A 15,920-nucleotide genomic window follows, 5' to 3' on the forward strand; every position below is an offset into this window, starting at 1 on the left:
GGAGTGCTGCAGTTCATTGGAAAACCCAACTTGCGTTGTGTGTTTACCCACCTGACTGTGATGAACACGCTCCTCCCCATGGGCTGGGCCAGCGTGGTACAAGATAATGATAGTGTCTGCATCAGTTGAGTACACAGGCTGCAGGCAATACTGAAGGCACACTACTTGCTGGGGAAAAGACTGCTTATGCAGTGTTCAGAATAGCTGGGGAAAAAAGGGTGCTCTCAGGTGATTGAAGGAAAGGACTATTTGAAGACCAAATTGTAAATTACTATTGTTGCTATATGTAAGGTTTTGTTGTGGCTTCTAAAACCAAGCAAAACGTTTTTGTTTGGGTTTTTCTTCTCTACAGTTAGTAATATTGTTAAACTCTCTTCACTGGAGAGAATTTGGTAACAGAAAATTTTAATTTTTATGTAGGGGCATAAGTTAGCGAAGGTCTTGGTGTCTCTGTAAGTGCTAGTGTTGATGATTGTATTAAAAAACCTGCTTTCCGAACACTCTTATGTAAGATGACCAGATGAATTGAAAAAAGAATCAGGTGCTGCTGTTGTTGAGGAGAGGGGAGGTCAAATACCTGTTTTTAAACTCTTTCTTGAAATGGGATTTTTCTTATGAAATCTTGCCTCTGAAGATCTGGAATAAACATTTTATACAGGATTTTTCTGTAAAGCCTCACAACTTTTTATAGGGACTGATTGAAATACTTAACTGGGAAAACAGTTTTCAGAGAAAAAAGTTTTCTTTTGAGGTAGCAGTTTATTAATAAGTGATAAAAGCCTCAGCCTTTTTTTTTTTGGAGCTGTTGCATTTGCCTGACTCCTGGAAAGAAACATGAAGATCTTAAAGCATGTTATGAATAATCTTTCATTCAGTAGAACTACGTGGAATTGGTGAGTACAGTTGAAATAGGCAGACTGTCTTTCGTTTGAATGGAGTCTGTATTAGTTCTAGGTTTATTACGGGAAAAGCAGTGCTGCAATCTTTAGTTCTTTGCCAGCTTTAGAAGATAGCCTAATCATCTTGAAATGGTTTTGGGGGTGGTTTCTCCGTGTATTTTTTACCTTTTAACAGTATCGAGATTTGAGGAATTTAATTTTATGAAATTAACTTTAATATAGAAAATGCTTCCTTAGACACCATTTGTATTGGAAATAGCATATAAAACTTCAGCTTCAGTCCCTTTGCAACTGTTCGGCAGGATAAACATGTTAATGCAACTCTTCCTATTTATTTTATTTTATTTTACTTTACTTTATTTTATTTTATTTTATTTTATTTTCAGTTTAGCTATTGGTTGGTTAGTCAAGTCAGAGGAAGCCTTCCAAATTCCTAGTCATCTCAGATTCATGGCGATATTTGAGACCAAGTATGGTATCTTCAAACCGCCCTTACACTGAGCCAGGGCGTTGGACTAGACTATCTCTAGAGGTGCCTTCCAACCTCCAATATTCTATGATTCCTTGACTGTAAAATACAATGAGGTGAAACATAACGTTATGTTGAAAGCCTGTATGTGATACTGAGTGTAACTGCACGTTTGTATTCTTCTGTGTTGTGTAATCATATTTAGAGAGATGGCACTGTTTGTTAGTAAAGGTTATTGGTATAAGACTACTTCATTAATCTATAGTTTCTGCTTTATTTATATGTAGAATATAGGCATTTTGGAAAGTAAAATGAGCAGGTTATTCCACCTCCAGCATCATCATCTGTTTTATTTTAACCCTTGAAGTGCTAAATCCAAATCTCTTTGTAAATTTGGCTTGTTCAGCATTTATACTAATCTGCTTTGCTTTATGGATTATATCTGCACCATATGGGTAAGGATGGGATGCTTGTAATATGCGAAATACAACTGTGAAATTATGTAGCTTAGAAATAGATATAAATGAAGAAGGAAAATACAGCTGGGTATTCCCAAATCAACCAAATGTATGATAGAGCAACATGAGGGTTCTGTTACTGAACCCACTTGAAAGCTGCAAAATTATTTGTGTACATATATTTAGTTCTTGAGGCTCTCAATTCTTAGAGTGCTGTTCTGACAATAGGCAGACAGTAGTTTTAAAATACTTCTTAAAGTTTTTTTGTGTTGTTTTTTTTTTTTAATTTAAAGCAGTAGTTGTGCTACTTTAAGCAGATAAACTTGTTTTGGGATCAACACTAAAATAAAATTAATATATAGATTAGAGGTTTAAAGAAAATTTGCACAAAAGTTACGTATGCTTACATATCTGTAATGCTTGCCTGGAATAGAAGTATACAGGCATCTGTTCCTGTCTAAGCCCTTTATTTTTGAGGCTTTGTGATGGGAAGTATAAGAGTTGCAAATGCAGACTTCCAGAATAGAGTTTATGTACTATAGTACAACAACTTTCATAGTTGTTAAGGCTTAACTTGAAGATTTAGTACAGATGACCATGTGAATCTTAATTATTTGCCCTTATAATAGTGTTGTTTAGTATTAGTAAAAAAACTGCAGAATTTGTGTCTGCGTCTGTAGGCTTCAAACTGTATTGAGAAAACTGTGACTGTATACTGGTATCAGTGAAAAAGTGCTGAAGGAAACATTGCTAAAAAGAAAAAAAGAATATTTGGGTTGGAACTATTTTTTTAAATTTACATTGACTTAAGCTGTTTGACTTACAGTATTGGATGGGGAAAAAAGTTTATGCTGTAGCTTTTTCTGATTCTCTAATTGGATGTTTCTCCTTATTTTGAGTCAGTTGCAGAGGAGAGAGCACTAAGGCAAGGTAGAGGAAAGCATTATGGCTGGAATCATCAGGGAAGGTGTCAGTTCAAGAACTTGATCCAATTGCTTTTGTAGTGCTTCTATTAAAGTCTCTGTTTGCATGTGTTATTAGCATGATAGCAGTAACAAGAATGGACACCTTAATACTATGTTGCCATCTTAATATAGTAAAGTGTTGATTAGTTTTGTGGGAGAAAAAGCATCGTTACGATATGAACTATTGCATCCTTCTTTCTGTTGTTCTAGGACTGCATAATTAAGGATATATTCTTAACAGACCCAAATGTTGTCAAAGCAAAATATAGTAACATTGTCTTTTTTTCTGTTCTCTAGGCACATTCAGGATCCAGCAAGCCAGCGGTTGACATGGAACAAACCTCCCAAGAGCGTCCTTGTTATTAAAAAGATACGTGATGCGAGTCTGCTGCAGCCTTTTAAAGAGCTTTGTGTGTATCTTACTGAGGTAATGAAATGTAAATTCCATTTTTACCATAATTAAAAATTTTACATCTAAACTGTTTTCAATTACTGATTCTGCTGAATGTATAGCGCAAACAAATCCTTATACCCATTGCCGCTGGAAGTAGTAAAACTTGTTTCGGAGCTTGAGATCAGTACTTAAGTACTTTAAGTACAGAGCTTAAAAAAAAAAAAAACAAAGTCAAAACTTTCCTTCATTCTGTTTGCAGTTCTAAATTACAGGGAATGGGATGTAAAAAGCTTAATCCTTTAAGCCTTGAACAAACATAGCAATGTTACTGTATCATATAATCTATATTGCAAAGTTTAGTTTAATTTATTAGATGGTCTGTATGTGCTGCAAAATTCTCATTAGAATTAGACCACACATTAAAAATAAACCCCACAACCCACAGATGGAGATCACTTCTGTAAAATATTATTTACATATTTTAAACTACTGCAAATTATGGGGAGAGTCAAATATTTTGTCATTTTAAGCTGTATTAACAAACTTGTCTTACCTCTCTTAAGGAGAACAATATGATAGTGTATGTAGAAAAAAAAGTATTGGAAGACCCCGCTATAGCTAATGATGATAATTTTGGACCAGTGAAGAAGAAATTTTGCACCTTCAGAGAAGGTATGGTAATGATTTCTTGAAAGTAAAGTTGAAGTATATTGCTTATTTGTCTTGGTATTTCCTTAGCTGTTGGGTCAAGTTTGTTAAACTAATGTGTCTTTTGCAAACAGCTGCTGTTACATCTTCGTTGTGTTTTTTTCATATTTCTGAGTGAATGTTGGCACGCTGAGCTTAATTTATGTTAGGAAATTAAGTCTGTTGATAAAACTTAATTCAAAACTTGTATTTCAATGTTGCTTCTAGATTATGATGATATCTCCAATCAGATAGACTTTATCATATGCCTGGGAGGAGATGGGACCTTACTTTATGCTTCTTCGCTTTTCCAGGTTGGTCTTTATGGGAAATAGACTTAAAGACCTCTCTTCTTTTTGAAGTATTTGAAGGTTGTGGGTTTTTTTTTTTTTCCTTTGTTATTGAGGATGGCATTTGTCCTTTGCTGTCCATTCCTTTTTTTATCAAGCCTGTTTTACCCTATACCTTCTGGAATTAATGTATGTAATGTGTTGTTTTTATTATGCACCGTTGAAGTTACATCAATAGTCAAAATATTTACAGGCAATTAGTTGAAGTATGAATTGCTTTTATTCAGTAGCTTTTAAATTCTTTTCTTTATTGATAGGGTAGTGTACCTCCAGTTATGGCTTTTCATCTGGGATCCCTTGGATTTCTTACTCCATTTAATTTTGAGAATTTTCAGTCCCAAGTCACTCAGGTTATAGAAGGTAAATTTAAGGGGACAAGGTGTGGTGTTTCTTTTTGTTACATTTTCTGTAGCTTTTTCCAAGACTAGTAAATTTTCTTAACAAACTCATTTAGGTTGTCCCGTAAGATTGAGCCATAAGAAATGTATACTAAACTAACAAAAGCATTGCATTGCATTGACCCGTTCAGTGCTGCTCTCCATACTGTTCTGTAAAGGAAAATGGCTAAGAAATAACTTTGTCCTGTGTGGAGTAGAAAGTAAAAGATGATGCAGAATTTATGTTAAATGACAGCTAAACATACAAATAGAGTGTAGCTCTGAAGTCTGTGGTAGTCTTTTCTCTAAGCAGTGCAGTGCTTAAATACTGAGAAGTCAGGCAAATAAAATATTTGAGGAAAGAAATACTTTGTTTCTTCAATATGAGATTATTTGAATTGCATCCAAAGTAGATTCCTGAAAAGATGTATAAAATTCTCACGTTGCTAGAATGTTGTCTTTTAATAGGTGTTTCTAATGCACTAATTTTCTTTAAGCTTAGCTTTTGTCTTAGTGAAGATCACATGAGCCTAACAGTGTTTTCCCATCTTGATTATGTCCATATAAAACTTAAATTTTCTTTTTACATGATGAGGAAAGGGAGGAAGGACTGGGTTCAAATTTGACTTTAATTTTGTTCATTACTACTAAAAATTAGTTTTGAGCTTTAACCAGAGGTAGACAATTATCTTGTGAATGAAACTGGGAATGTTGAAAGCACAGGCAGTAGACGGATGGCATTTCATACAGTTTGCTAGTCATTACAACGTTTTATTTACTGTACTAGCATATAATTTTTGTGTTCTTTCTCCTGTATTTCACTTCTAGGCAATGCAGCGCTTGTTCTACGAAGCAGGCTGAAAGTGAAAGTAGTAAAAGAGCACAGAGAGAAGATGACAGTACAAAATGGTATAGAAGAAAATGGAGTAGTGTCTACAAATACAGAGAAAGAAGTGGGCAAGCAAATTATGCAATATCAGGTCAGAGGGCAAAATAAGCAAAAGAACTACTATGCTGTTTGTAAATTGCTTTGTACTTGTTTTATTATAGCTTTCCCCTTTTCATTAGTTTACTTACATTAGCTCAGTAGTGTGGGACAGATCCATATTGCTCTAATTCACAATATGTGCACTAAATAATGAGGAAGTGATGTACCTCATTACTTTCTGCAATCATAAGTACTAATATTGTACTTTCCTGTAGTAATATTCCTTCTATTCTGAAAACAAAATCGTACTTCTAAAATGGGATATCCCAAAGATTTTTATAAGTGCAAAGAAAAATCCTGCACGTTTTTAGTAACTAGCTTCTGGAAAAAAATCTTAATGTCAAAAAACTTCAGCTGTCACTTGATAAGACAGAAGTGTAAAGAGAGTCTAATTTGGCAGGTACTAAATCAGCATGAATTTTTCAAAGATTTGGAAAGCATGTTTTGGCTTGTCATTTATTACATTGCCAAGTCAGCAATAGCAGACTGGTGTAATATTTGATGTCATGGCAGGTCCTAAATGAAGTTGTAGTGGATCGTGGTCCTTCTTCTTACCTTTCCAATGTAGATGTCTTTCTAGATGGACACCTGATAACAACAGTGCAAGGAGATGGTGAGTCCGCCTCTTGAGTTAAATTGCTTATCAGTTCCTGTGTAGACTGTTGCTGTTTTACTGGAGAATTTTCTTGAATGGAAACAAAATCTCAAGCTTCAATTCACTGGTGACAGAAATCATGAGCGTGCAAAGAATAGGTATGTTTTTTCATTGCTAACTAATGCGTTCCACAATGAAGCATTAAAGTGTTGTAAGCTTTGTTTATGGACTTGTGAAGGCAAGTGACAGTTTCTTTGGGTGTGATGTGTTAGGGCGAAGGGTAAGAAACAGCTCAGAAAAAATTTGCTTGGGTATCTGGAGCTGGCTGAAGGCCCAAGATCTCAGCTCATGAAATACAGAAGTTTTAAAGCTCTTACCCTTAAAAAAATGAATGTCACTGTTACAGAATTGTGTAACCTGACATCTAGAAGTTTATACAACTTATGTGAAGCCATAGAAGAAACGTGCTCTGCCAGGATTAGAAGAGAGTTTCTGTCTTTTTGTGTATTAGACTGCAATTCTCCTGTGAAATACAAGTTGATAATTCTCTGCTTCATTTTCATAACAGTGCTATTTCTTAGTCGTCTTCCAAAATAACGCATTGATTGTAATGCTAATGCAAGTGAAATTTTTGCTCCTTTCACAGGAGTCATTGTCTCCACGCCGACTGGTAGTACTGCATATGCAGCTGCAGCAGGAGCTTCTATGATTCATCCAAACGTTCCTGCAATAATGATCACCCCAATCTGCCCTCACTCATTGTCTTTCAGACCTATTGTTGTTCCTGCTGGAGTGGAACTCAAGGTTAGCTTCTGTTATGTTATTTCTCTTTCTAAGTTAAAAACTTTTGTACTAACTGTGTGAACCTGACCAAAGCAGAAGAGATTAGGAAATGCTGAGTATCTCCTGCATTCTTTCATTTGTAGGAGGACCAGATCAAGTTTGCTTGAAGAATGCATCTTTCTTTGAAATAATATATGCACTAGCAGAATACTTTACACTGCTCTCTACTGGATTGTAGTTGTGTAACGTTCTGTAAAATGGGAATACATACATTTGCATTCTGACTAATAAAGTTTTACATAATTTGTGCTAAAGTGCATGTAAATCAGTTGTGTTTAAGGGAATGAAAAATTCTACTTTCATGGCTAAAACAACAAATATTGCAGATTTTGAGTATATTGGTAGAGTTATCTGCAATTCACTGATTATTTTTTGTTAATGCTGTCTTGCAGAAAAAAAGGCATGTAATACCTGAATATAAAATGGACTTAGTTAATGTGTATTTTTAACAAATACCGACGTGTAAGGAAGAACCCTTTTCTGCTTCTTGCATCTGTTATAAGCCTCCAGTCTACTTAAGTTGGAAGAGAGCTAGTATGGTTAGAAGGGCTCTCCTAGGGATGTTAGAAGATTAGTGTTAAGAAATAAGTGTGTGCTGGGGTTCTTGTTCTTGTTTCACAACATAAATCAAACGTTTATTCATGGCACTGCTCTGAGTCCATAATTGCTTTCATGTCAGTGGGTGTTACTGGCCAATGGTAGTCAATTCTTTTCTCTTAATAGAATGTATGTTAAATATGAGCAAAACTTCCTAAATTCGGCAGCTTTAGATTCATTATTATATTAAAATCTATTTTTCTGGATTAACTATATTATTTTTCTTGAAAGAGGTGCTAAGTAAACTCATGCAACTGAATTAAAGCATGTACTGGCTGTAACTGGAAGGTCTTTCTGGTTTATGACCTTGTATTCATAAAGCACGGGTTTATTGCATATAGAGAAATATATGTATATATACCAAACATGAAATGAAGGTTTGGAACTTGTGTGGTATGTTACTGCACTGTTATTATGGACAGATTATTAATTTCAGTGCAACTGTAAAGTTGTGAAGAGTCAATTCTGTACTCAGAGGGAGGATGAAGGAGGTGTTTGTTCCTTGCTCTTGAAAAATAGGTTTTGGACTGAAGTTTAGTTCTTTTCTCTTTTTCAGATTATGCTGTCCCCAGATGCCAGGAATACAGCATGGGTTTCATTTGATGGAAGGAAGAGGCAGGAAATATGCCATGGAGACAGGTCAAGCCTTTTTTTGATTGTAGCATCTCTCTATAAGTGTAGAAAATACTGATTCATGTCCTTCTCTCATGCTCTAACAAAACCCTTTTTGCTCTGTCAAAAGGGTTGCTGGGAGTGAAGAAACAAGCTTTTATAAACCTTAACACCTCTTACAGCACAAACTGCGCTAAAAGTATTTAATTTCTAACATGAGTTTTTTAGATCTTACTATGAAAGTAAGTGAAATGTTAAGACAAAAGCATGTAAACATTGCATGCTTGGCAAGGAAGATGGACATGTCTTTAGAAAATTCTGTAAATTTAACTTAGAGAGATATCTTAGGAGTTTGAGATGTAAACCAACAGGAGTTGCATGTAAGCAGTGGCTCTAAATAATGCCATATGGTTTAAACTGTGTTAATTTAGTGAATGGTTGTGGTCACTTGCGATGCTATTGCCTTGAGTGAGCAGAACGCAGTGTGTGAAGTTTCCTCAGTTTTTATGTGCAAAATGTGGTGGCTTATCCTGATGGGAGGTCATTTAAGGCAACTCTGTGATATGTGGCTGGCAGACTTACTATTCAGGATGGCTTCTTTTTTTTCTCGGTCCGTACAAGTTGCCAGGAGAGAAAATGTATAGCTGGCATGACAGCTTGAACTGTTTGTATTTCCTCTGAGGTTGAAAGATCTATAGAATAGATCAGGAGACTAGTAAGGATTCAAACACGAGATTTGGCCCTTTGTTAGATGCTAGACGACTTAGTGCTGTTGCTTATAGTTAAAACTTGAAACTTAAAGGCCAAGGCGGTGACTTGCATTTTCCTTTGTCCCTGTGCAGTTGATGTGAAAACCAGCAAAAGACCGTGGGACGTCATGAAGTGGGTTCAGTAGTCTCACTGTGTCAAAGAATGGTGCGCACAGTGCATCTGTTAACAGTTTTAAACCCTGTGTTCACTCTGTTTAGATGAACCTGCAGACTTGGTTATTGCTTGATTATGGAAACTCGCTGTTTTACCAAATTGGCTGAACATAGCACTGTGTTAGCTGGTGAATAGAAGATTTTTTTTTTTTTTAAATTGCTGTTCATTATCCTTGACTGACTGGGGTATTCCTGTGTTGTTGCAGTATTAGCATCACTACCTCTTGCTATCCCCTTCCTTCGATCTGTTTCCGAGATCCTGTGAGCGACTGGTTTGAAAGCTTGGCTGAGTGTTTACACTGGAATGTTCGGAAGAAGCAAAATAACTTTGCTGTTGAAGAAGAAGAATTTTGAGTGTCTACGTCTAACAAGACTCATGGGAATGGAAAGTGGCAGTATCCCTTCTATGTGCTTGGGTTTTGAAGTTTTTGGCTAGCAAGTGTGGTCACCATCTCAGACATACATAGTGATTATATCTGTCTGATCTGCTGATGGCTGGAAATTATTGTGCTACTTCCTGTCCACCAAGAGTAGGAATGGAAGAAATTGTTGTAATCCACTTTGAATTTCCTTTAAATGAGCAATCTGAAAATGGATTATTTCTGATTGGTATTGACAACCGTATCTGTGGATTTGATTGTAACCTATAATTTACCAATAACGTGGTAGGCTGAATGTAGATACATAATAGAAAAATGGCAGTAGAAAAGTGGCATTAAAATAGTCTGTTTAATTTGGTATATTTGTAATTCCATTTAAGACTGCTATGCATATAAAGGCTCTAAGAAATTTTCTTTAAAAAAAAAAAAAGCTTCTCTTTGTTAGCTTAAATGTCTTGCCCAGAACAGCTCCTCATCAAGACAGTGCTTAAAATACTTTCTCCTTACTTGTGAATGTAACATACTGTGAAGAAACACCCGTGGAGAATGTTTTTTATGAATAGATGGAACTAGTAAAAAAAAAAAAATCTTTTTTTATATACATATATATATATAATGCCCATTTCAACAGTGTTTGACCGTTGGCTGTCATCACTGTGTAAATATCTACAAATAGCATGGACGAGCATTAGTGTGGGCCTAGTTGGTTATTACAGTGATCTCCATTTTTGTAGCTGAGCTAAGTTGTAGCTCTGCAGTTCCTGTTGGTGGGAATCATCAATGTGGTGTTTTTTCTTACTATTTTTATTTGATTCTCTGGAATTAATGGTAGCATTAGAGACTATAAAGTAAAAAAAGAAATCCTCCAAGTGTTTAAGAAGTTTAAGACTTCAATTACTACTATATTGTCTAGTTCCACTATTGTCTTGAAGAAAAAGAATATCTTATACCAGGCCCTGAATGCCCTCAACTTCCACAGATATCTTCCAACTTTTGGTGCTGAGTAATACAGAAGGGGATACTGCATTGGTAGGCTGATAAACGAGAGGATGCATTCCCAGTAGAGTAGCAATGGTGCCTTCAGCACACTCAAGATATTCTAAGTCTCGTATTTACTTTTTTAAGATGCTTTCAAATGTTTCTAACTTCTCTATGTACATATTTTATTGTATGTGCTTTTATGAAAGAAAAACAAAAACCAACAAAAACAAACTAGTTGGGAAAAAAGGGTTTGTACTGTACTTTAACTGAAAAATATCAAACCCAAGTATAATGTTTACATTTATGTTCTCTGTGGTGCAGTCTCATCATCATACTATCGAAACTTTAGCATTTTTTAAAGTCTTGCTGCATTGGTCATTAAAGGAATGGACATTATCTGTTAAATTTAAGCCTATGGCATAATATTGTGGAGGAATTAATTTACTGATTAAGGTGGGATTTCCTTGAAAGTGGAGTGAGCAGCTCTGTTGAACTTTTCACGATTGTCTTATGTTGTTTATCTGGTTCAAAGTGGTAATGGGAAATGTATTAATTTCTGAACTCTGCATAACCGGCTGTCCTCTGATGGTTTAAATAATGTCTCTTCCATTTTGGATGCTGCCCTAGTCTGTCTAATCTTATTAAATACAGGTGAGAGCACTTTTCCGTAAAAGAGATGCAAAATCTTTGTTAATGAAACAAGTCACAATGGAAATGTGTTGATATAAATTAATACTCAGTTTGTAAATTTTGTAAAATAGAATGTTGATTTGATTTGGTCTAAATAGACAAATTTTGTCATATCTTGGAAAATATCCAGATAGCTTTTGGGATTTATCTTTCACTTGAATCTGCGGTAATTGTTTTATCACTGTTCTGAAGCTGCTTACGGGTTTTTGAGGTGGAGTATTCAGTTATTTAATAACTGTTTACTTTTTGAACTATAGAAGTGTCAGACTTTCTGCTTTGAAACTATTTTATTTAAACATGCAATAATTGAGAAAAGGAACAGGGTATAGTGGCTGTATAAATGTATTAAGTGAAAAACGAGCAGAATACTAGGCACACTAGGAAGTGGAAATCATTTTGCAGAGGTGAGGCGAAGTGATTAATGAGCCTTATCTAGTATTTTTTTAAAGATAAAACTATATTCAGCACTTTTTATTTATGCTTTTTATAATAGTAAAGCTATTATTGACTAAATTGCCGAACTTTAATTTTCAGAGTGCATAGTTCATGAAATCTGTAATCAAAACTTACCTAACTACTTTCCCTAGATTAGATCTAGATCTAGATTAGGAGTTGTCTTTAAATTTATCAGGTACTGCAATTGCATTACCGGCTTTGAGGCTTCTGCGGTTTTGCTTGTACAACTATTCCCGCTTGATAACAATCTTATTTGGATCACTGATCAGCCAAGTAGAGAGCTACACTCACTGACTAAAGGAAAGTAAGTCACATGATGACTTGAGTCTTTGCTTTTTCTTCAAGAAGTTGCGTTGATTATAATTGTACTAGCTGCTTTATATCAAAACACAACCCAAATTGTGTTAATACATTACAAATTATCTAGCTGTACCAAGTCCCTTTTCAAGGCCTTTAATCTGCAAACCAGCAATTCACAAGCAGGCTGGTTAGGTTTAAACAGCATATTTAACTACTTAAAGTGTGGGTAACTTGTGTTCAAACCACAGCTGAACCAGAAAAAAGCTGTAATGCAGACTTGGTTATATTGGCAATAGAAGCTCATTTTGCTGAAGTAGCTTACTTAAAGTAACTTGTTTAAACTGTACTAGTAAAATAGGTTTTTGCTGATTAAGAGCAGTGTTTCTAATATAAGGGTTTGTAAATGTCACTGTACCTACAAATCCTTCCCAGTCTACAAAGGGCCAAAATGGAAGCTTGGAAATTAATTTGTTTTTTTTTTTTAAAAGTTATTCTCTAGTAGAGAGTTTAAGAAGTTACTAACAGCGGATGTAGTATGAAATAAAGCAGTGTACTGAATTTTTAAAAGAGGAAAAATCCTGTTACATATTGTTAATGCTTTGAAAACTTGTTTTAAATATTGTTGAAAACAAATATTTTTCAATCCTTTCAATAAAATCTTTTTGTAAAGTTGGATTTGTACAGCAGCATTTTGACTGTTGAGCGTATAAAATTAGGTATACACAATTACTTGCTTGGAAGGCAAATGTCCAGTGTGGGTTTTTGATACATTGTCTCATGGGACAGTAGCATCTGTTTTCTAGAAATAGACCTATACTTTTTTGAATGTATATGTCTGATACCAGTCTTTTCTCAAAAGTTTCAAAATAAAAGCTGGATTTGCTGTGCAAGTTGAAACAAATCTCCTTTTCAACTAGCTACACTAACTACTTTTTTGAAGGCCCAAGAGTAGAAAAATGAGGAAAGAAATAGAGAAGGGCAATAATCTGAGATAATCTCAGATAATTTGGATACCTAGTAAGTTTAAGATTGAAAATGTAGTTTAAATGCCCATGCTATCCTTGCCTTTGCACGTTGTGACCAAGTTCTAGACACTTCTTCCATGAAACTTGTGGATAATGATTAAGAGTCTTTTTATGATTTCATAATTAATCTGTAACATATTCCAACAGTTCATGTATGTCAAATGATTGATAAATATGAGGAAGTATCTTATGCAGGTAATATAGCTGTTTTTAAATGGAGTTCATTTGCTTTACAAGGTACTTTAGAAAGAGTTTTCCATCTTCTCATGCCTGGCTAGTGGCAAACGCTTGCTGTCCATGGCCAAAACAATAACCCACCATTTCTGTGACAGTGGCATTCTATTGCCTGAAGTGCATAAAGCAGGGAAATAGCACTGCCAAAGAGTGGCAGTGCTTCTTTTGAGGTAGTTTATATGCAATTTGCTAGTCCGGTCTTCCCAGAACGAAGGCTTCTTACTGTTTTCAGTTTAAACGGCCCAGTTCTAGCATTGAGAGCTGTAATTGCCATAGTTTGTTGAACCAGCAAAAAGTATTCTCCACCCCCCACCCCCCCAGTCTTTCTAAGATGAGGTATCAAAAATTTTGGCACAAAATCAATTCAGCTGGGCTGATTAAAAAATGGCTGTATCAATTTACCCTGCGTTTTTAAGAGTTAGGAGAAGTTAAAGTAGCCCAAAATAGGAAGATTTGGCCATAAACCTGTGTGAAGCTTGAGGCCATCTTTTTCTAGTTTTACCCTGCCCTGCAGTGTGTCTACATGATAAGCTGAAATGGATGTTGGTACCAACGTGTAGTTTAATCTAGATCGTTCACATAGGCATCGGGTGGCAGTATAGATTACAGCCATCTCAGGAAGTACAAAAAAAAAATCTCATACTGGATGGGAAGGTCAAGACAGCTTGTACTTGTTGCTGCTGTTCCCTGAAATACTATATTTGATTTAATCTGGGTCTCCCTTTTTGTGCAGCGGTCCTACCTCTTGAGGACAGTGTCATGCTCCTTGTGCAACTGTGAGATGAATTACTGCATTGCTAATGAAAGGAGTGGTAGAGAAGCAAGTAGCATTTACAGTGGTATTAGGATTTGTTTTGTAAAAACATGATTATGTTCTAAAGACAATTTGAACTAGTCATACCAGTTAATGCCTTGTTACTGTGGGGCACAGGATTGCAAGGCCTAAATGCTCTTCCTTATTTTGTCAAATTATCTTTGTCTCTCTGTGCTGTGTTCTAACTTTTCTGGAATCCAAATTAGTATCAGCTGTTGCGCATGTGCACAGCAGCTTGAAGCTTTTTTTAAGGGGAGTCATGAGCACAAAGGGGAAAAAGAGTTTGGTCTTGTGTATTGTCCTCAAACAGAAAAGCAGTAAACTATATTCAGAGAAATGCAATTAAAACAGTACTTTGTAGTGATGGGAAAATAGCAAGTTGATTCATTTTTTCAGTAATGCACGACGAAAATTGAACTCAAAGGCTTGAACAAAGAACAGGTAGGAGATAATCATGCAAAAATGAAGCATATGAGTGATTTGGACTTTTTCTTCCTGTTGGGTGCACTTATTTTACTGCATATGAAAAAGTAGCCTCTTTATGTGCTGTTTTGAGAGATTTCTCATATAGCATGGAAAAGAATATTGATCAAAGAAGGGGAAATGTTTGTGTATTTATCAGGTGTTATGTAAAGAATTTGCGCAAATTACCTAAAACTGAAGTCTCCTTTTATGTATCATTCTGGGTAAAACTTGCTAAATGCTTTTGACAGGGGAAGTTCTTGATGACATGTAGCTTCCATTTGCCTGGTACAGTGTGATCTGTTCCCATTGTTTTCCTCTTCTATTGGCGAATACCAATAAAAAATGTGATTAGTAACTTTGGGTTTATCCAAAGTTAACTTTGGATTTAGCTGGATTAATACCCTGCTTTAATAATAGAAAATGTGAAGTTGGTTGTCTGAACCAGTTGGTTTAATGATTGTCTACACCCAGGATTAGAATGTCTGGGCAAAAAATAAAGTGCTTCAATTTAGAGTAGGTCAAAGATATTGTTTGCAGATTATGACAGGATTGTGTATCAGGAAGCTTTCACAGAATCAGCCTAAGTAGCTCGTATCTACACAAGTATTAACTTCAAGACCTTGTGAAAAAGAACAGGCAGATTTCCACAGTAACTTAACAAGACCTTAGTCAGGAACAAGAACATTTTTCTGTGAAAATACAAAGGTTAATTCCCCAAGGCATTAACAATATATTTCTGCTTTTGGGGAGATAAATGTTTGAACGTAATCACAACTTTTTTCCTTCTAATGATACAATTGCTTCTGCCATCTCCTTGCTATGAAGATAAAAGGAGCATAGCACAAGCCTACTTTCTTCAGCTAATTTTGACCAAGTACAGGCCTACTGCAAGATCGAAGTCTTCCCTTACTGGTCCTGCTCGAGGCAAGACCTGCTGTGTGTTTGCTTGTTTTAGAAAAGGATTGAATATGCTTAATTGTGTTCCTCCACTTCAGCAACAATTCATAGTCACATTTTGACTTGTGGAATGAAGTCAGTCATCAGCTGGTACTCTGGTGCTTTCTCTTGATACTGTCAGCTGTATGCAGTCTGACCATAGACATTTAACCTCTTCATGCCTCCATTGTGCTATCTATAAAATAGATTTGTTTCAGGTTTAGAAGACTAGGATGAGAATTTTTTTTTTATAGAAGTTTTGAGATCATCCTTATAAATTTCCCTAATAAGCTGCAATAAACTATTTTAACTGTTTTTTGCAGTATATGGGTACCTGCAAGTTAAAGATGTATCTGAAGAGGAATGTGATGGCAATGTTCATAGCACATGTGAATTGCAGTTCCAGCCTCTTCCATACTCTGTTTGTAAACAGGCTTCCCATTGAACTCATGCTGCTGATATGAGAAATAATTATCCATGCG

At 35.5% G+C, this 15,920-nt stretch overlaps 1 protein-coding gene across 6 annotated transcripts in view; it reads left to right on the forward strand.

Annotated features, from left to right (window-relative positions):
- Window positions 1-15,920, forward strand: part of NADK (NAD kinase) — a 40,419-nt gene that overhangs the window by 11,951 nt on the left and 12,548 nt on the right. For 3 of the 6 annotated variants that reach the window (XM_075172264.1, XM_075172265.1, XM_075172267.1), the window contains exons 4-12: window positions 3,089-3,218; window positions 3,749-3,857; window positions 4,101-4,186; window positions 4,480-4,582; window positions 5,428-5,579; window positions 6,101-6,200; window positions 6,829-6,986; window positions 8,179-8,261; window positions 9,364-12,637. In XM_075172264.1, the coding sequence (XP_075028365.1) occupies window positions 3,089-3,218; window positions 3,749-3,857; window positions 4,101-4,186; window positions 4,480-4,582; window positions 5,428-5,579; window positions 6,101-6,200; window positions 6,829-6,986; window positions 8,179-8,261; window positions 9,364-9,511 (1,069 nt within the window). In that variant the 3' untranslated portion in view covers window positions 9,512-12,637. Of the gene's footprint in view, window positions 1-3,088; window positions 3,219-3,748; window positions 3,858-4,100; window positions 4,187-4,479; window positions 4,583-5,427; window positions 5,580-6,100; window positions 6,201-6,828; window positions 6,987-8,178; window positions 8,262-9,363; window positions 12,638-15,920 lie in introns of those variants that run through there. The other 3 variants (XR_012677034.1, XR_012677033.1, XM_075172266.1) reach the window with 1 other exon arrangement.

This window comes from Calonectris borealis, chromosome 23, assembly GCF_964195595.1.
Source record: "Calonectris borealis chromosome 23, bCalBor7.hap1.2, whole genome shotgun sequence".
Taxonomy (NCBI): Eukaryota; Metazoa; Chordata; class Aves; order Procellariiformes; family Procellariidae; genus Calonectris; species Calonectris borealis.